The 22,751-nt window shown below is 37.4% G+C and overlaps 1 protein-coding gene across 5 annotated transcripts in view; it reads right to left on the reverse strand.

The window, feature by feature from the left end:
- Positions 1-8,415: 8,415 nt before the first annotated feature.
- Positions 8,416-22,751, reverse strand: part of LOC124168068 (uncharacterized abhydrolase domain-containing protein DDB_G0269086-like) — a 52,470-nt gene continuing 38,134 nt past the window's right edge. For 4 of the 5 annotated variants that reach the window (XM_046546182.1, XM_046546181.1, XM_046546179.1 and 1 more), the window contains 4 exons: positions 21,820-21,962; positions 18,684-18,872; positions 12,491-12,564; positions 8,416-10,639 (listed from right to left, as the gene is read on the reverse strand). In XM_046546182.1, coding sequence (XP_046402138.1) covers positions 9,569-10,639; positions 12,491-12,564; positions 18,684-18,872; positions 21,820-21,962 — 1,477 coding nt within the window. In that variant the 3' untranslated portion in view covers positions 8,416-9,568. The remainder of the gene's footprint in view (positions 10,640-12,490; positions 12,565-18,683; positions 18,873-21,819; positions 21,963-22,751) is intronic. The other variant, XM_046546180.1, reaches the window with a different exon arrangement.

Here is a 22,751-nt window from a genome sequence, read left to right on the forward strand (position 1 = left end):
TGAAAATCAAATGGATCGACCGAGTTAGTAACGAGGAAGTCCTAAGAAGGGTAGGAGAGAAGAGAAGCCTCATGAAAACCTTAATAAGAAGACGGAACAACCTCATAGGCCACACCTTGAGACATGATGGCCTGATGAAGACAATCGTCGAAGGACAAATGGAAGGCAAGAATGGAAAAGGAAGACCTCGAACAAAATATATGGAACAAGTAAAGAGAGATGTGAAAGAGAAGAGATACGTAGGAGTGAAAAGATTAGCTGATAGGAGAACTGATGGAAGAGCTGCGTCAAACCAATGCTAGGATTGTTGACCAGTGATGATGATGATGATGAATTATTTTTATTTAATATTGCTAATATCGTAGTTTAGAATCACATTTCACACTCTTTCTTGTGGAAATAAATTTCGTGATACTTGCCAGGACCCCTTTCTCCTCCACCTGAGATGAGGTGAGAATCGGCTGGACCCCCTCAACCCCCAAAACGCCACACCTAATAAATGGATGTTCCCTTATCGTTTTCCACTGGAATATCCTTAAGTGTATGCAACTACCTTTTCTCTGTTCATTTCCCCTCCACAATCTGATTCCAACCTCTCCTCTTCCCTCATTTTCTCTCAGCCCCCCCTTCAATTTTCCCCCCATCTATTCTCCCTCCACCCCTCTTTCCCCGTCTGTCACCCCTTTGCATCTTCTTTACTCCCTTCCCCCTATGGAGTCGTTTGCACCCTACCCCCGCTGTGCGCTGGAAAAGTGAACGAGGCAGTAAAAGGAGTATTCCTCTGTTCTTCTCCGCATCTCTGTGGCAACGAATTGATACATTCCGTCGAGGTGGCAACAGATGCTGAGGGTGAATTAACGACCAGCTCTGTTCTATTCTCCACCCGCTCTCCTCTCGATATGCTTCGTCAAGTCACTTTCAAGCGGCAAATCTTTCACTTTGTTTTAATCTCTTCCGTTTATTAAAGCAACGTCGCCCAATTTAGTTATGTTAAGGTCGAAAATAATAAAAGGGAAATGTAAAAAACACCCTAAACCATCGTAATTTTTACGATACGCCAAATTAAAGTTCCATACTTTTGGAAAATGCATTTTATTATAAAGAACACGTAATTAATGGTTTCTCATATATTTTCCCCAGCACCTGACATCAAAAATTTGTTATAAATGAAATTAAAAAGCATTAATTAAAAAATATTTTTAATGAAAAAAGTATGACTTAAAATTTAAAATATATATTAAAAATAGTAAAACTTTATGTTAATTGCTTTAAAGAACAAAAATAACCTCATTGGAAGGTAAAAAAAATAACATAGTCAAAATGACGAGAGTTTAGTGACCACGTGACTCTGAGCCAGGTTTAGTAATCAAGGGCTAAGTTTGTATCCTTTTCTTTAACAGAATGAATCGCCTAGGACATGAAGTAGTAGTACATACTTTACGAAACATTTCACTTGTATTTATCAACAATAGGTTGCCCAGCGTAAATCCTTCTGAGAATATAGAAAATAACTTTTGCAATGGTTTTTACCTACAATTACTGCCTAATGCGTCCTGCCCCGGTGCGTTGTATCCTCGAAGGGTTCGCCCTGAACCCTCATACTCTTTGGCGTCAGCTATCCAGGGTTAATATTTCATGACATAATTTTTCTCAGCCCTGTATATCCATTTTATCATCCGCATTCTTTTGATGAGAGCTGCCAGGTATGTGTGCGAGAGATTTACGAAGAACTGCCAGGCATGTGAAAGGTCCTTACGAAGGTCTTGTTAGTGTAAGTGACCTCTTAGATAAACTCGGATGGGAATCTCTGTCGGACCGTAAATTGAAAAAAGGGACTAAACCTTTTAGATAAATTCAAGAGCAGTGTCTTTTCTAACGAAATTAACCATATGTTACGGACACCAACATACTACGGAAGATCAGATCATATAAATAAAATAAGAGAGATAGATTGTACAACAGACAGGTACAGAATGTCATTTTTTCCACGATCAATAAGAGATTATAACGGCAGCGATGGAACTCATAGATAGATTGCATGACTTGTAGTGTAGCCAACTAACCTATGTAAAACTTATTGCATGTTTTTTAATTTTATTATTATTTCTAACAGCATATAGTAGTATAATTTGTTAGTATACGTGACGTTTTTTGGACGGTGTGGTGTGCACGTGGGAGTCCAATGCATGCTGCATGCTGGTGATTGATCACCCCCTGCCAAACACCCTAGAGGTGGCTCGCAGGGTATTATGTAGATGTAGATGAATTGTGATTTCGGATCTAAGTGGACGACCCCTTTGTTTCGCATTTCGATCAAAAGGCACTATAGATGAATGCCCTGGAACAAGAATGTCGAATGAAATTCACAAAATTCTATTTTCAATAGGTTGAAAGGTGTGGAATATACTTTTCTTAGGAATACTGCAATCTATTTCTATCCCTCACTTCCAGAATTTTTTTTGTTTTTTTGGATCCGATGTCAGTAAGCTGTGCAAACACATGCAGCTTTCATTCACATTCCTTTTCCGGGTAAATGTTTCTCCTTCTTGTGAATTTCATGAAAGCTTTTGCGCTGGCGTTGAAGTAGGCCTCTTTTCGTCCATGGGAACCAACACCTTGCGTCTTATAGTACCTGAGCGAAGCGCTTGCTTGCATTTGCGCTAAGCTTATTCATTCGTCTTACGGCTTTTTCAAATACTGGGAAGAACTTCTGGAAGCACTTCAACAGAAATGTATTCTTGTTAGTTCCGTTTCAAATAATAATCTTGAGACTTCCTTTGGCACACAGCAGCGAAATGCAGTATTTTCCGGGGTCGGACTTGGGGTGACGAGTAATATATACATAAATGCCAGCAAAATATTATTGCTCACGAGAGTCAATCCTGGAAAAAATGTTTTGTTGCACATTGTAAATAATATAAACCATTTAAGTTGCAATTTTCTGGATTCGATGTGGAAGGATCAAATCGTATTCCTAGGTCACAGGCCCTGTTTGAATGGGTTATATTTATGAAACTGACCCTCCATATTCTAAAATAGGCCTTACAATGTTTTGTAGGCAAAATCTTTCGCACTAGTGCAGTTTTTTCCAATGGTTCTCATCAAAAAGGGTAATACTTTAAAAGATTTCGTTCTCGTGCTTTCCACGTGTCATCCCCATTGTAAATCCCTACCCAATACCACTCCTAAATACTTTCAGCTGTTAACTTCCCTAAGAATTTTTCCCATGATGCAGTAATCGGATAATACCACATTTCTACCTTTCTTGAATCTAATTAAGTTTGTTTTATTCGCGTTAATTATCGTTCCATTACCAATTGCTCACCCCTCCAAAAATTTTTTGGCCTTCTTGAAAAATTCTGTTCCGGGAAGAAAAATGTGGGAGAGCGGACAGAAAGGAAGATTTGGGGATATGGAGGCAAATGAAGAAACGTCCTCTTCTTAATGACATTCTGTTTGAAAACCTTTCCCCCCTCGTAGCCCTCACAGAAAAAACTATAACCGGTAATTCTCCTCCGCTCCCTACTCCCATGGACACACTCACCGCTACGTTAGTCACCAACGACCCGGCAAAACCCAAACCTGTAACGGTCCTCCGCCTCAACTCATGTAAATGTTCATTAGCCGTCAAGGGGACATTAATCAGCATGATTGCCTTCCTTGTAGCTATGTTATTCACAAAGATATGAACAGCACTATGCCATTTTTAAATGGCACCCTATAACTTTTTTTTACAATTCATTTCCTCTTCTAAAGATTAATTCAGAAATGTAGCAAAATGGACCATTAACATAAACGCAACGTTAGGAAAACATAAGCGCCCACTTACTGGAGTTAGCTGTAAACAAATAACAACCAAGTCAAAACATAACACCAAAGTCACTTTGAGCCTGGGACCACAACCGCCTCCACTTATTGGAGTTAGCAGTAAACAAATGACAACCAAGTCAAAACATAACACAAAAGTCACGTGGACTCTCCTGTACTACAGTACTGTACAGTACAGTACATGACACATTTTTGAATTTGCATCTGGACAAAAAGTTATAACGGGTGGTCAAGATAAATGGGACACCCTGTATGTGAGCCATGCCTTCGATTCGACTCTTCGTACCTGATGATGACGGCACCGCGTCGAAACTAGTCGTACCTTAAAATAAATTGGTGGAATAAAATAAAGTTTATTTCATTTCATTATTAAAATGAACTTCCTTAAAGTTGAGCCTGAGACGATAGAGGTTATAATTTAAATTTTAGATTATTCACTATAGAGAAAATATCATTTTTCTAAGAAATCTTTCGTAAATTCATGATTTTTCAATATTTTGTTTTATTTTATGACTGAGTAAAGTAATTGTATTTTTATATTTGGGGTGGAGTCCGGACCCTCTGGACCCCCCCCCCTCGCTACTGCACTGCCTTGGTCCCCCTGGTCCGTGGAGAACATTCCGGAAGCTCGATGCGTGGCCCACCCTCGCATGAGGTTGCCCTCCCGTCCCTCAAGGCGCCCTTTGGCCGTCGTGAGAGCGCGACTGGCCGGAATAAATTGAATCGGGACGTGATGATCCGCCTCCCGCCCATGATGATGATGATTTGTGTGGCAGGACCCTCTTCCCTGCGTGATGTTTCCAAGCCTCCGGCCCGCCGCTGTAAATCAGTCGAAACTTCATTCCGTGCACGGCGGACGTCCGTACCAGAGAAGTGAATGTGGGTCTGTTGCCTTTGTGTGGCCTCGAGTATTGACTGTTTATTTGGGGCTGAGCCGACACTTGAGGTAACCGAGGGTAGATGGGTAGTTGGGTGAGGGTGGTTTGGGCAGGGGGAGTTCGGGAGGTCCGGATCCCCCCCTTCGAAATACAGGGTCCGCCAATGAAACAGGATGATTAAATAAAGTAATTGGTTATTGGAAAAAAAACTTTTTAAATATTTTCTTACTAATAACAGCCATTTTGATTAAAAACGAGAAAAATTATTTTTTGAACACTTCATTATTGTCCACTAAAGGTCCACCATCGCATTTAAGGCATTCTTGCTGCCTGACCAGGAAATCTTGCATAACCTCTCGTAGCACGTTGAGAGGTAATTAAAATAAAGGATGTCCCCACCAGTAAAGTGGCTGTCAGGGCACAGAGTTTATACATTGTTAGAAGTATCACGAATGATGGAAAAACTCCGATCAAAATCACCGGATAAATACCAACTAATGATTATGGTAGCATCTTTTTTCTTATTGTAGGGAATTTAAAAAAAAACTGAGGCACCTCAAAATATCAGTTGGTGACTAAGTCCAAAAATTGCCAAACTAAGCTAGCGGAACTTTGACAACGTTAAGAACTCCAAATAAGCATTAAGTAGCCTATTGGATTGGCTCAAATGCGTAGTGTATATTATTACTTATCTCAATAACCCCCGATATGAGCATAATTTGCTCTTTACGTCGGTAGTTTAAACAATCAGCAGCAGAGGATCACACATATCCATGTCTTGGAAGGGGAAAGCTATCGCTAAGCGGGACTCGAACCGACGACCTTTGGTATGATAGGCGAGGACTTATCCTCGCCGCCTCTGAGGCCAACAAAGAGTGTAGAGAGTGGATTCGGTTCCGAGGCAGAATGAGTCCCAACGCGAAAACATTTTCGTGAGGAACTTGCAATGGATCACTAGTGTCACACGGCTTTATGAGTAGGGCTCCTTATTTTTCGCAAACGTGAATTTTCGGGATTGCAATATTTTTTCAGTGTTAATATGAAGTTTGTTTTGAAGCTAGAGTTTGAGAAACTTTATAAATATCTGGAACAAGAGTGCTTAAAAACTATGTCAAAAATACTAGCAGTATGCTACGCTATGTAGCGTATTCGCGGAAAATACGCTACGTGTGCGAAATGCGAAACAGCTGAATCCCACGTCATGATTGGAAAAAAGAGACGAATAGAAACAGGTGAGAATGAAAACAGCTAGTGTTCAGTGGCCTAGGTTGATGTTGAGGCCAACCCCATGAATACCCCTTACATCTCAGTGCATGCGCACTTTCTTCGGCTTCTGCGCATAGACCAAGATAGAAATGGCGAAGACTAGGAGCGACAAGATATGTGTCGCTCATGAGTGAATCGTTCAATCTGATCGGTTCCTTTGTCATGAACCGAATGTGATGATTTGCATTATTCGTTTCAAATGGTTCATGTCGATCATGTGGTTCATTTCGATTAAGTAGTTTTTGAAGAACCGTCGCACGAGGGAAAATGGAATCACGCGGAAAAGTTGGCTCGTGCTAATATCCGTCACTAACGATACTTGGCCTAATGTAAAGCGGTGATAGTTGAAAAAAATTACAAAGATATAATAGTGACTTGAGAAATGACATAAGAGGAGGAATAAAATATATTTTTCAACCAAATTTCGGCCTTGGTAATGCACGTGAAAAATTGAAAGTTTATAAAATTACAGTTTTATTTTTTAATTATTCTCTCGGAAATGGACTTTTTAATATTCAACTCTAAAATCTGCGTTGTCTTGAACGATTCATTGACATGAACCAAATCACATGATTCGAATCACCGAAATGAATCGAAACTCCCGCGTGGTCTGATGTCACCTGTTGGATCTTATGGGTCTGATTGGTCGACTACAACGGTAGCATTTGTTTTCATATTATTTTTATTTCGTTTTGAAATTTTATTTCCATTGAATAATTGCTCACGAAAAAGGGATATTATCAAAGGCGTAACTATGGGGGGATGGGGGGGCAGATCCCCCCTAGAAGCCTCTGACAAAAAATAATACTATAAAACTATTGCCTAGTTTTGATGTATAATAACTGCATCTACTTGAAGTTAAAAGTTAAATTTTAAGTACCAAAATGATGCAACATGCATCTAAGGCATGTCATTTTCCAAAAATTTTCCCGGAACCCGATTGCTTGGGGGTGGGGGGAGTCACCCCCTAGGCCCCTCACCCCCCCCCCCCCCCCTCCAAAGCATATTCCTAGTTACGCCACTGGATATTATTAGGTAAAAACTTTTCTCTGGGATATACCACCCTTATTTGCTGGCAAGGATTTTATTGAGATGGTTTTTCTTGCTGAAGTTTCTTGTAGAATTATATTTATATTTCTACTTCTCAGACTATGACAGCCTAAGTAAATTTGATCCAGGATCCACCAGAACTTGGCATTTTGAGTCTTGTTGGATAGTTTCTGAGTAGGAACCAAGGAAGAATGAGTTTCAAAATTGGATAGGACATTGAAAGAGTAAGTGCAATGTTTTTCTAGTCCTCGTATTATAAAAAACTGCTCACTTTCATTACTTTTTACTTTTTATCTTTTACACACACAAGTTTATATTTTAAAGCAATTCACATGAATTCCTTCCTTGCAGTCATTACTCTTTGATTACATCTTCACTTGTTCCAATGTATGGGACACACAGAATTTAACTGTGTAATTTAATGGACTACTATAGACTAGAATGGTACAGCTTTGTCGGAACCATTGCAACTGGTGGACTGGCAGGGCTTTTAGAGGTAACAATTAGAGCTTTCATTGAAGGAAACTCCAACCCTCACATTACAAAAATTCACTTTCATAGATCTACAGCAAAGACCTGATTTGAATGGTGAGGTTCGTTGGAGTGATTATGATGCTTCATCATAAGGAAAAGGAAATTCACTTTGTTCATTCCACAGTGAAAATTTATTACTCATTATGGTTTTGATGATTAATTCATTATCTAAGTGTTTAAATCATGATCGGTAATTAATATTCATTGTGGAACTTACAAAGTGTCTTGTTTGTACAGGAAGTGGCTCCACCTAGTTAACCTAGATGCGTATTATTATAAGATTGACTTTCTGTTATTGAATATGTCCAGAAATTAAAGAATGAACTTTTATTATGAATGATGCAGTGCTAACCCTTTTGCCTTTCAACAATTTCTTGTTCAACTATTAAGTTCTATTTATCAGGACATTTTTGGAATTTTTGTTGTGACTTTATCCCAACCCGTTCTGATAATAGCTGATTAACCTAAATTTTATAGCCCTCATTAAACTCATTTAATGCATGATAATTAATAAGTAAGTATTTGTGCTATGCAATGAATCAGATTATCAAGTCAAGATACTGGTTGCTATTACCAAATTTAGCATAGTATTGCACTTCATAAGAAATGTGACTAAAGCAAAATATATTATCTTTTGAGCTTTTTACCTTGTACATTTAATTGATGAGTTTACAAGCATAAATTAAATGTTGTTCAAATAATAATATGAGCATAAAACGAAAGTGTAATATTTGTCCTCCAGATGAATTCTCTTGGTATTAATAATTTGATGGTACTTTTTAAATTACATACATGTGGATGTTTGTTAAGTAAGAATTTTGTCAGTGGTACCTTATAATAATTGATAAAAATTGAGACATTTGTGAAGGATGTTCATTTATTGAAAAGCGGTGAAAAATGTATGCAAGAGCAAACTATATTTGGCTCTCTTTTATATGAAGATGAAATATCTTTTATAAAGCAAATATATATCTCTCACATACATGTGGGCAAAAACATAATCATGATAAGTAAAAGTCCGCCCTTTGTGAGGAACAATTGTTCATCTTCACCATTTTCCTGCGTTATGAAAAATAGTGGATGAAGAACAGTTCCGATTAATCCATGCTCATGACATTAAAGAAGAAAATGAATGTAACAAGCAAGCTTCGTGCTGGAGTATGCTGTTCTAGAAATCTTCAGTAGCAGAACATGTTACATACTTATTTACATTGGTGCTTCTTGTATAAAACAATGAGTGTGTATCAAGTGAAGCAGAAGAACAATTAGACGACACATTATCAGTAGGGCTGTTACAAAATCAATCACTTGGTGATTTACAAGCCAACAGTATTAACATCAGTCAATAAATAAATATATGGGCTTCAAGCCTAATACACATCAGCATCATAAATTGGAAGTAATATTGATAGATTATACTTCCAATGGCCGGCCATAGGTATTAACAATCACGCTCAACAAATAACAATAGATGCTTTGTTAACTATAAGTGGACGGCTCTAACTGGTTATATACAGAACGGGGAAAACATGTCGAACTGCCTCACTTATACCATACAGTAGGACCTCTGTCAATTATTCATTTGCTCATTATAATTGACTTATGCTCTTGATCGATGAAACTGTAATTTTGGCATCTGCAGCAACATTTAACTGTGTCTAAATGAATGTACATTATTACGCGGGATGAAATAAAATTCTTCATGTTTAGAGGTTTCTTTCAAAACTGTTACCGACGACCGAAAATGAGGCAGCACAAGCTAGATCAACTAAAACTCAACTTGCCTAAAATTTTAACATTTTTATAATATCCTTAACATTCACTTACTGACGTGCCAACACGAAAATCAAAATGATTTCCAGATGATGACACGATCGTGCTTGGTATTTCATATGATGATCCTTCAGTTCAAAGTGATTCACGTTTCAAACAATTGGTCCCACCGTGAATGGTATGATAATGGTTCCCCGCTCGGCCACCACCTCTTGTGGAGCACGCACGGGACCTCCACCTCACTCGTTCTCCTCTTCGCCACCGGCCTCTGCTGCCGCTGACTCTTGCCTGAGCTGAGACAGCTTAAGGGCTGCAGCAGCGTCTTCATCCTCAGGCTGTGGGCTCATCACCTCCTCGATCGTGGGGCCGTCGTGTTCCTCTCCCCCATTCTCGATGCCATTTGTGCACGGTGCTTCTGGAGACTGGGGTTCCTCTACTACTGGTTCGGCGCCCTCCTCAGTTGTAGCCTCCTCAGGGGCTGCCTGCTCTTCCTCTGCTGCCGCAGGTACTGCTTCTTCTTCTGGTGCGGGCTTCTCTTCCTCAGGGGGCACTTCTCCAGTCTCGGCCTCTGGTTCAGCTTCTGGTGCTGCTGCTTCCACTTCCTCCTTTGTCTCGGCGACCACTTCTTCCTCGACTGGGGCTGCCTCAGCTGCGGCTGCAGCTTCGGCTTCTTCCTTGGCTTGTCTCTCCAGTTCAGCCTGCCTCTCCAATTCGGCTTGTCTCTCGGCCTCAGCTTGCCTCTCAGCTTCTGCTTGCCTTTCGGCCTCAGCTTGCCTCTCTGCCTCAGCTTGCCTTTCGGCTTCCGCTTGCCTCTCTGCCTCAGCTTGCCTTTCTGCTTCTGCTTGCCTCTCTGCCTCAGCTTGCCTTTCAGCCTCTGCTTGCCTCTCGGCTTCAGCTTGTCTTTCGAGTTCTGCTTGCCTCTCCTTTTCCTGCCTTTCGAGTTCAGCTTGTCTCTCGAGTTCAGCTTGTTTCTCCAACTCGGCTTGCCTTTCCTGCTCCTGCCGCTCCAGTTCAGCTTGTCTCGCCAGTTCCGCCTGTCTCTCCATCTCCTTCTTCTCCGCTTCTTTCCTCCTCTCCTCCATCTGCCTTGCCCTCTCCTCCTCTTCTGCCAGCCTTTTTGCCTCAGCCTCCTCTTCCTCCTTCTTCTTCTCCTCGTCTCTCAATTTCTTCTTCCTCAACCTTTCCTCCCTGGCTGCGTTTGAATCTGCGTCGGAAGGCGATGCAGCTGCAGCTTCCCTTGCCTTGGCTCTCTCCTCTCTGGCTACTTTGGAGTTGAATGAATGGTCATCAACCACTGACTTTGTAGGGACCTGAAAGAATCATACGCATTCAATTTGTCAATTATTGCTACTACTTTTTAGGAACACTTACCCAGTAGCATGCTACAGAAAAGGTTGAGCAGAAAATATTTTCCATTACCTAAGTTATAAGGCTGTAACAACATAGTTGCGAATTGATTCGAGAAAGCAAAACTCCCCATGTTTTCTTTGATATATTTATGTCAAAACTGTGAATGGAATGGAGAAAATTCAATTCATTAACTTAGGAGATTTTTTCATTCCCTGATCAACCATGAGTCTCCCCTAGGAAAGATTTATCAATCTAAAAGCATGCAGTCAGGGGCAGTGGTTAATATCTGTCAATCTACCTTATCAGCAGTGGCTGTGATTAAGAATATCTGTGATGCAAAGAATACCAAAATCGCTTTAAATATTTAGCATGTTTGTAAGCTTTATCATTAATTTTGTGTGTCTAATAAAGTAAGGGAAATACAATATTTTACATAAATTTCCAAGCAGTGTTTTGTATTGAACTACTGTGGAGGCTTGGGAGTCTTCCCAGCCACAGCATATTAGCTAAAATCTTAAGCATCATAGATTACTCCTGGCCCGTTATGCGATGTTTTGCTTGGGCTTTTAACCTCCTCCTAGACTACTAGTTTAAGGAGGCGTAACCTGTAATTACTGAAAAAATTGGAAAGATGGTTATTTTATTGTAGTGGCTCTGCAGTGTGTTTTTATTTCACCATCATAACTAACAACATTTAAAAATAATTGATTTAAATCGAAAATCCACTCCTCTATACATTTCAGATCTCTGGCGCATAATTGCTGTGAGGCATTGCATACCACTATGTCGCTGCTGTGCAAAATGAACTACTCCCCCAAATCAACATACCTTATCCCTCCCCAGTCGATCAATCTCAGCAGTGATGTAGTCACTGGGGGGTGGGGGGGAAGTTACAACCACCCAGTGGCGCAGCTAGGGGGGGTTTTGGGGGATAAAACCCCCCCCAGAGCTCACAGAAATTTTGAAGTTAAATCTATTTTACTTAATTGGATTAACATTGCTTATAGAATAGTGTGAGGATTAATAAAATATCCCTCAGAAGGCCGTAAAAATCACCATTTTGAACCGTTTATCTTAATTTTTTCCGGCGGAAAGCCTCCACGCCTCCCGCTTACCCTGGCGGGTAAGCAATACCTCAAGCACCCCAGTATTAGTTGCGCCTGAAACCCCCCCTAGCATTAATTCCTAGCTGTGCCCCTGCAACCACCCCCTTGAACCTGTATTACTTTATTTCATATATACATATTTTATACTTTACTTTAATAAATACTCATACAAAATAACTACTATAACATTTTTTAAATTACGTTTTCAACATGAAAGATCCTAAAAATCCCAGGACCCCCTTTGCCCTTTGGTATTTTCCATAAACCCAGGAAGGGCCCTTAAATCTCCAGTAAACCCCCAACCCAATTCAAAATCCTGGCTACCTTACTGAATGCCAGCCACTGGTATTATGCATATATTCAGGGGTGGATCCAGAATTTTTTTCTGGGGGGCTCAAGAGCCTGACGGACAGATGATCTCATAATTGAAATTATAAACAAGATATAACATTTACTGTGCAAAATATCCTCTTTATTTTAATATCAAAGTTATAAATATGAAATTAAATGATTGAGGCTCCGTAAAACACAAAACAAAACAAACTTAACGATAGCAATATTAAAAATGTTGTACATTTTTTAAGGTGGGGAGCACATGTCCTCGTGCCCCTGTAAATCCGCCTGTGTTTATATTATTTTGAGGATAGTGAAATGGGGTGTTATTTATTGGATGATGAAGTAAGGTAGATATAAATTCAAACTTACATATTCAGGGTTCAGGTTTGATCCACTGTTCCTAGAAGAGTAGCGGTTCAAGGAGTGAGACAGGTAGTACAGACCTGTAATTACAGAAAATATTTCAGGCAAGAGCATTTAAAATATTCATTTAACTTGAAGGATTAATGATTGAGTAAGTAAATTTTAATTAATCCTTTGTAAGTATTCATAATCGTTTTAGAATATCAATTGCACAATCTTTTGTAATCTGTCTCCATGATCACCAATTCTTGGTTATGAGGCAAAGCTTGAAATAAGAACTTTTTGCTGTTACTTGATACTTATTTTGGTTAAAAGTATGCTTAACTCGAAGCCTGGTTAGATAAAATAAATGAACCAGTAGTTGCCTACACAAAATGTGATATTCAAAGCAAGGGTACTGTGCAGCATATACAAACCTACTGGGGTTTTCATCATAACTACTGAAGTTATCTACATAATACCAAATGTTATTTTAAAAATGTAGTTACCAAATTGTTTAGCTGCTAGGTAAAACAAATCTATGAGCCAATTCTTAATGTTTACTTTCCGTTTCTGAGCCATGTAACATTACAAGAAGTCTTTTTGCGTACTTTGAAAATACCTTGACAATTTCATATCGATGATTCAAAGTAGAAACTTGACATTTTTTTGTTAGGCTCAAGGTGTCTTATGGCACGTCAAATTATGATTTCAGAAACTATTTCTACCATTTTAATCACTTTCACTCGTTATTCTGTTCACACACAACATTCAATTGAATTCAGTTTAACATTGAATATTTAGTTCAATCACTGCATTTTGATAGAAACAGAAGGCACTTCAGGAAGTCATCAATCCCTATTATTGAATCTTTTAGTCTGGCATTTGAAGAGGATTCATTTTTATGGACAATGCTTTGCCTTTTGGTAGAATTTTTCACCCTCTTCAATAAATGGTTAGTCTTATTATTTGATGGTAAAATCATCTTTAAAGATCATTATTAACGCTTGATACTTACTCGTATGTTGACTATGCTGTAACCGTAGCAGCTCTTCCTTTGATTCAAATGATTTCCATCTTCGCTCTCACACTCTCGTTATTTTTTGTTTAAAAAGGGCAGTGTGGTGCTAATTTGATTTTTATTTCATATCAGGGAATGAAAATTGCTTTGAGGTTACTGCTTTACTGTCAGTGATACTACTGCATAATAAGTTAATTGATGACTATTAAGTATGGTTTGATGAGTAGGCCATTAAAGTAGACTACGACTATAGTCATTTATTGTAAGATTTCAGATTAGTGTCTATGGAGAAGAGAGCCTTACTTTTTTATTCGGGGATTATTTAGCCTCAGATAAGTATAGCTCTGAATATTTTTCAGAATAAGTTAATGATATTCAAGGAACCAATAAATATCTACATTGAATTTTATACAAAAATTATTGTATTAGACAACACTATGTTGTGAAGAAGATGCATTAATGAATAAATTTGAATTATTTCAATTAAAGGAGGTAGTAGAAAAAATAATACTTCACAGTAAAATTGATGGATATTATATAATTGATTTCTGATAAGTTTAGGTTCTAAATAAAAAGATGATAGGTGTTCAGCCTATTTGAAAGGATATAACTAAGCTTTACTGTTCATCAGCATTTTACTAACTATAATTTAGTTCCTCAATAATAATTTACTTCTCTGTGATAGATTTAATATTTTTTTATATATTGAATATCTATCTCAGTCGAATTTCCTGTTTAGTGTTGGAAATATGTTCCTGTAATGTTATACTTTGTCAGTTATAATTTAAAAGTTATATATTTGTTTATTTAGTACTAGAATATGAGGGGATTTTAAAACTTGATTTATTTTTCTTCAAATTTTGTGATTGAAAAAAAAACTTTTTCTTTAAATATTAACTATTCAATTTTGCATTTTTGATTGAAGGTAAACCAATGAAGTGTGATGGTAATGGATTTTTTAAATGAAAAATGTGTTTTTTATTATACCACTTTTTTGGTTAAATTACCCAGACGGCACAGAATCCTCCGTATCTAATTGTATGCAGATAGTATCCATTGACTACCGCTCCGTCGCTTTTCGTCAATGGATACTATCTGCATACGAATTAGATACGGAGGATTCTGTGCCATCTGGGTATGTACAAATATCTTTTTGAAATACTTTTCTTCCCTAGGTATTTAAAGAAATTCCACTTAACTGTTATTCTTTTCTGTGCAAAGTCCTCTTTCCTTAAATGCTATATATCCATACCCACTCGTTGTGTTGTATAATGTATTGTTTAAGCTACATCTGCTGACTTCCATCTTTTTGCTGGTCAAGAATTTTTATTGGATATTAAAATCAATACCACCAGTAAAGAAAAATTATAATCTGGATACTGAAGAACAGTAATTGAATGCTTTGAATATTGATAAAAAACAACTCAGTGAGTATGCTCAACATATCAACAAAATAATAAAGAAGAAAAAGTTGTAAGCAAAACAAAATGAAGTACATGATAAAATAGAGTTTCATGCTACCCCTAAAAGACTAATTAGCTGTTAAAACATGTGATGAAAATTTTCTAACAACTCATTGGGTCATGCTTCATACTATATTGGTGTCTAAGGTAGTATAAAAATTGAAATGAAGTCATTAATTTCAATTTTTCTGAAATAATATTGACAATGTTATGAGGTAATGTTGGATATGTTAGTTGACACTGGGAAGATTTTGTAAAAATTCACTAGGCCAGAGTATAAATAGGGATGGATAAAAAGATATACAATGTTGATGTGAAGGGGTGTTAATCAAAATATTGGTTAATTTTTTCTCAATTTCTTGGGTTACTTTTGTCTCAAATTCATTATTTCTGTGTAAGTAATATGTACAACCAATGCATGTATTAATAGTCCATGAATAGGTATAGCCAATCATATCTCTTTTTGCAACTAAAGGAAGCCGTAGGTGAAAGAAAAACAAGTTGATAGCTATCCAGAATTGCTTTCATCAGTGATGGCCAATGCCTTCTTCTCCAAACAGCGATTTTAAAAAATCCACTGAATGAAGACAACACAAATGGGATTTCAAATAAAGTGATGAAAAAACTTCTTAATTACTTCTAGGAGACTCAGATTAATCAAAAATAGAAACTTTGCTTCGTTAAGGCATTCATGAATATTAAGATTCATGATAGGTATACGCTGATGAAAAGCCTTTCTAGATTGAGAAAATGCTTTTTTGAAACCTTTATTTTACTCTTTTGCAAAGCAAGACAATTAATATACTGTAAATGGTATAGATACTGAGTATTACATTGACATATAAAAATATTGATGTAGCTGCTGTGACTTTTAGCATTGAAATATAGAGAGAATATGAACTTAGGCTTGGATTTATGGTTGAGGTAATGGATGAGTATTGACTTTTGCAGGAGTGAAGGTAATTTTTATTACATTCATCATAGTTTCTCATGTTGACTCACGCTCATAGCCACAAACACGCACCACAAACATTCACACACACATATGAGTGCTTTAGGCATTTTCCACAGACCCTGCAAAGGAGAAGGAATTGAGACGGCACATTAACTCATGTTGGCTAAGCAAACTCAGAGAAAAACACATGTCAAAAATCCAAAAATGTGGTTCAAATGATAACTCTCAACCTATCTAGCCATACTAGATGGCCCAATTGTGTATAATTTGATTATTTAAAAATTCTTGAGCATTGACGATAATTTCAGTATAATCCATTCAATATTACATATATACCGATGTTGATGTTTTCTCGACAAAAATGCACTGTGGTCATCTTAATTTGTTACCTTATCTAATTTAGTTGAAGGTAGATGGCTGCTCTATTTAAATTTTTCTCCTGTTTCTAAGTAGAGCTTAAAATCTATTTAATATTTATTAACCTAAATTAGGCTCACGTAAATGATCCACTCTCTTTATTATGGAAAAACCCTCCTCCAACTTCATTTCTCCACTCCTAGAATTTACCATGGTTTTACATCAATAGAAGAGACCTTTTATGATTTTAAAGGACTGTCATCATTATGTGTTTTCTTAATGAAATTTTTATTCAGCCTATTGCTTCAAATTTATCAAAAATGTGAACCTCTGTGTATGAGGCACTTCTTCATGATACCTCTCAAAATCGGTGCAAGAACTAGAGCTTCTACCACATTTTAGGATTTGGCATGGGCACAAAACATATATTGGTGCATAACAATAACCATAGAATCACAATTTTCATAACCTCTACTATGTACGAGTGAAAACATTGTGGACACTCTACTGTGCAAAGATTGTATTTACAATCACACTTCTATGGTAAAAAAAGTGGTGTACACTCAAAAGGTTGTTGAAAGATGATGAAGGTTAGTAAATGCTTGGTGTTGAAAGGTGTATGGGAAACAGATATCTAAGAAGAAATATAAATTCTACAAAAACTCATGAAAAGGGCACTCATTTCGTGATGCACCATCCTCAAAACATTCCCCTGTCTCAACCGTAGTTTGAGCAATCAGTATTATCTCACTGATAATATTTTTGTCATAATTTATGAATTGAAAAAATTAATTATCAATGAAAAACCAATAATTCATGGTCATCATTTAATTGGTGGTCACCACTGGATGGCACCATAAACAATAAAATCCTGCACAAATCATCTCCAATGCTGTTAATTGTGAAACTGTTGCAGTTGAATATGAATGTTATCTAGAGTCGATTCCATATTGTCCACAGGTAGTTCACTACTATATAATTAGGAAATATTAGACTCTTATTTCATTAAACTACCTTGTGTCAATTATTTAGTGATGATTTTATCTCAGTCGATTGAAATTTGCGGACAATGTTTAGGGACTTCATTCCGACTGCTGTGGCCATAACCAACCAGTATAAGGTTCACATGGTGAATATTCATTAATTGGCAGCAGTTGCTGAATTAAAGATTAATGAGGAATTTTTATAATTCATGTTCTTTTTCTGAAACACTCAAATTGATCCACTTAAGGCCTATAATAAGGATAAGTTAACATCATTGCCCTATGAGTAACCACCTTGTGAGATGGAATTTCAGCATATACTAACCAAAATCACTGGTGAACTTACAGTTTCCAATATGGAAGAGCCTTCCATGATTGCTGGTAACCACTAACATTCATATGAATTGGAAATTCCCTTCCGTAAAGTAACTTACTTATTTAACTTAGGTATGGTCGTTCAAGTGTGAGTTCACCCTCATCTACCCATTGATATGCTAAACTATCCATCTATTTGTAGAAAGTCAACTCTTGATTTTAAACCCTGTGGACATTTTTTTTGTCTTTTGTGGTATTATACGTACATATTTTTACTATCTTCATAGTCAATGGAAAAGAGAGAAATGAAGCCCCTCTGCAATCGAGTCAAATTGTACTATGCAGCTCATTTATTTTTCTGTTGATCCATAAGAAAAATAGTAATTACAATTTAAAAGGATAATTAAGAAATTTGTCATATTTCCTGGTACATATTTGAAAGCTACAATTTTCATCCTTACTGCTCCTGCATACAAGCAACACGTCACACTTTGCAAGATATTTACAGAGTAAAAGAGCCATAGTCATACTAAAAACAGTTGAATTTAAGGTTGACGAGCATGAAAAAGCTCATGTAATGTTACCTATATCACCTCTTTTTTCTCAAAGGGTAATCATAAACCAGATATAGAGGTAAACCTTTTTACATTCTCATCATCAACTCAAAAACTCAAACTGCAATGCCCAAAAAATTTGATTCGCAGTATTGAAAAACTTGAGATAAGTTATAATGCCTATGATCCTAAAAAGTCATGTCTGAACCATCTCTATTAGTTTTTCTTGTGCACTTATGGTTTTATTTGCCAACTAAACTTGGGAAATATCACAACAAAATACGTATTAGTTATTCTACCTGTATCAGACAAATTATCATAGAGAAGTTTGGATACAATGGTGATATCAGAAAAGATTGAGGTGCCCCTTAGAGGCCTCCAGTAGAAGATTATTGTCACATTTCTCTCTTAACTGTTTCCATATTTGCTTTGCTTCCAATGAGACTGATGCTCTGAGGTGGTGAATATGGTGTTATGTAGTCTGGATCAAAATACTATCTGATGGTTACGCTGTGTGATTTGGGTATTCTAAAAGTTTAACTTGAATTGCTTCAAGCCACTTAAGTTCTTACCTGATCCTTCCGCCTGGGAGCCGTCAGATAGGTTTGGTCCTGCAGCCATTGTGCGCATCCTGTCGTAGTGGGATAGGAAGGTCACGTCATCCTTGACACGTTGGTCGTCGTCCCTTCGCCATGCCAGGTTCCTCCTCTTGGAGAAGGCCCGACCACCAGCAAAACTGAGACAGGCCAGGTGACCCTTGCCTATGGCAGCACCAGGCGTGAAAATGATTTGGTGGGGTGAATTAGGGTTTACAAGAAATTTGTTGGACATTCACCAACACATGCCTATCAGCCTCTCTGCTGTTCATCCTCATGCGATGTTACTAATCAGCCATAATTTGGGTTGCACCAGGGGCGCAGCCAAAAATTAAGGCTAGGGGGGGTTTTAGGCGCAACTAATAATAATTTGGGGTGTAGGGGTATTGCATACCCGCCAGGGTGAGTGGGAGTTGTGAGGGCTCTCCTCCAGAAATGTTTTTAAGATTAATGGTTCAAAATGGCGAGTTTTACGTCTTTCTGGGGGATATTTGATTAATCCTAGCACTATTCTATAAGTAATTCTAACTCATTCAGTAAAATGAATTAAATTTAAAAATTTCTCCCCCAAAACCCCCCCTTGCTGTGCCACTGGGTTGCACTAATGCATTTTATGTCTGATTGTGAGATACTATTCCTCGAGTCTAAATGGTATCATAGTTAAGAACCTAACTTTTTATGTACATATTAAATTTTAAAATGATTTTTGTGGTTGGCATTATTAAATAAAGTTTTGACCAATTGTACTGGTACATAACTTGATAAAACTTGATAAATATGACCGACTTGGGTGTTTTACTGTCAGATATTTTTTCTCATTTCAATTTTTTTCCTCTAATTCAGTGGCTTCGAAAATTCTCTTACATAATATAAATGAGTGGAAACATGAAGACTTGGATGCTCAAAACATGTCTTAGTGGAGAATATTTTTTTATATAATTCATCCAATACAAATTGATCTTTGCAGGACTAACGTAAAGGGAGACACTTGATTCTTCATAAATTCAACTGATTCAGGTGTGATATGGTGGAAGTTCGACATGTTGAAATAAAAATTAGTTGCACTTTTCCACAATTATTTTAATGCATACAATGTGTTTCAGCACCCAGAGCCATCATCTGGTACAAGACATTACTGTACACATCGCAGTACATAAACATATACTGTGACATCTTGTACCAGATGATAGCTGTGAGAGTCGAAATGCAACATATGCATAAAAAATGGTGAAAAATAACAACTACCTTTTATTTCAATTGGATATTCATGTTAATCATGCCAGAGATATTTTCATATTCAAAGGTATTGTTTCTTTTTAAAATGCTCTGGCTGGTTATGGTGACTTGAATATTCAAAAATGTATGTTGCGTTTTGTTATGGCTTAGCTTATCATAAGCATGTGATTGCTAGCTAGAACCAAGTAATTGACATCCTCACCTGATAGCATACTATATAAGAATTCAGGCTCAAACCTACCCTTCTACACTCATCTCTATATAAATGTAACTAGCAGATGAATTTTTATCATTCTAGCTGACAAATGTAATGTCCAAAACAATGATCGCTAGCAACCAAAATGTATTTTATGAAATTATACTCTCCTCTTTCATTGAAGATAAATAGCAAGCTCCATGAAGTTAACAACAGATATCACGAAATTTACAGGAATTTTGTGCCCAAGTTATTCATATAAAATATGCTCTGGGAGCCATTCACTGCAACTCATGTACCACCCAAGGTAAGTTGCCACTTCTTGGGATTCCAACTAGGTCACAGGCTCCATGGTTGCCGAAGTTTCCTCATTCACTAGTATCAGGGCTATCAGTATGGAGCCTATCACCTAATGGGAATACCAAGAAACCTTTCTGGGCATAATTATCTGGGATAGGATTCAAACCTTCAGTTTGCCAAGACTTAGTTTTAATCTAAGTATTCTTACTATACAGAAATTAATGAAATCATGGCCTTCATCATGGTGGTTTTATGAGCAGAATAGCCCCCTTTGTCTCAATTTCGATCAGAGCTTCTGTTCATTATTATAAATTAGAGGTTGATATCACATGAGGCCACATTTTATTCTATCATCTTCAAACTCACAGGTTAATCTACATTTTTGTTGAAGGTTTTTTTTTCATGTCAACTATTCGCCAAGTGATTTTCATAGTTATCAAGTTATGCTCAATCTGACTAGATTGTTAATCGTTTTTTATTCAATTCTACTGCTTGCATTAAAGATAAAATTATTCTTCCCAATTGTGAATATTTATGTAAGTTAAATGTTGGTGAAAGTTAGGAAATAAAATCTGATATTAATTAGAAATCTTAATAGTTTATTCTCTAAACAATCAATTGTTACAAGTGAAAGTTAATTTTCCAAGCAATCGTATTCAATTAATTACATGTTCTAATTAATGTATTTTTGTTGTAATATAACGTTATAATATTATTGAGTGTTTAATACTCCGTAAAATTTTAATGAAATAATTTCTTATGCTTCCCACCTCTAAAAATTCATCCATCAGCCAATGTCATCAAAATAAAGGTCACTTCAATCATTACTCTAAAAAAAATAAATAATCGTGAAGGTTTGTAAAAGAAATGCTAAAAATGTTTAAAAAATCACGCAACTGTCCACCATGTAAATAAAAGGTTTATGTATGATCGTGAAACAAACAAGCGTTAATACTATTACCAAAAAATGCAATACTATGCCCAAAAATTTGCGAGCAAAAAGAAATTAAAAGAAATGCGTTGGAATAAAAGCAAAAAAAAAGTCGTTTTCGAATCGTTTGCAGGGTTTAGCATCGAAACGCTAGGAAACCCCTCTAACTTTTTTCGTTTCCAATGACACTTCTCAGAACAAGAAGTGCCACAAATTATATCTCGATCATGTTTCGTGGGTATCATATTGCTACTGTGAAAAAGTTTCTTTCGTCATGATTGAAAATGTGAGGCCTGCGTCATTGTTGTCGTTGCCGAGATGGCTTGAGCTTTCGCGAAACAAACCGACCGAGGCAAATCAGTGGTAGAGGTCGAACGCTAGCTGCGCATTGCCGTTAGCCGCGATAGCCGCGGTGTTCAGCCTCGCCTTCGCCGATCTCAGAGTCTCACCGATGAACTGCCGACCCTCGGGGTAGTACGACAGCGTCTCCACGTCGTGATGCACGCTCTTCAAGGGCCCAAGCATCCTCTGGATGTAGGCGTCAGAAGTGATGCGCATCGGAGGGTCCACGTCGTAGCTGTAATCAAATATTCTGTCATCAGGTTGCAGGTAGGATTCTTTTTCGAATTTAAACAAATAAGATGATGAATAAGATAAAGTCGTGACTATTTCGAGAATGGCTTAAGTTTTTAAAGAGCTTTTGTAAAAAACAATATTGAGTCTTTTTCCTTTCTCTTGACCTCTATGTTTAATATAGATTCAATGTCTTGGAATATATTTCTCGACCTATACTCAAGGACAACAATCGACATAAAAGTTTTATTGGATATTAATTACGTGCGGTCCATGCGCGTATAGCCAGATATTTGCTTCGTGGGTAAGATATCTTATGCTTATAAGATATCCGGGTTGCATGTTCTGATATTTATTGCCAATTTGAACGCATTTTTTGCAATTTTATCATACCTCTGGGGCATGTATACTAGGGCGGATCGCAAAAATCGATTTTTTTCAAATCCATCTGGCCCAATGAAAAAAAGGTGTTGGACCGATCAAAAATAAGGCCTGAAAAATTTGAGACCTCTAGGTGAACCCCTGACCCTCGCTCAAATGCAATTTAGGGGGGGGGGGTCAAAATTCGAAAAATAAAATATTTTATGCTCATTCCATATAGATTTTGCCGAGTTACTGCCCTTCTAGTACAAAAATTTCGTGCATTTTGACGTATCTGCCACCGTTTAGCCACAAAATGCCTAATTTGAGTCCGCATCCGCGAAGAAAATATTCCAACGCCCACGCGGCGTCGCGGATATCAGTGCCGCAGGCCGATCCCTTCCCCTCCACGCTTGCTTCTCCCCCTCCCACGCCTCTAATACAGCAA

Source organism: Ischnura elegans, chromosome 11, assembly GCF_921293095.1.
Source record: "Ischnura elegans chromosome 11, ioIscEleg1.1, whole genome shotgun sequence".
Taxonomy (NCBI): Eukaryota; Metazoa; Arthropoda; class Insecta; order Odonata; family Coenagrionidae; genus Ischnura; species Ischnura elegans.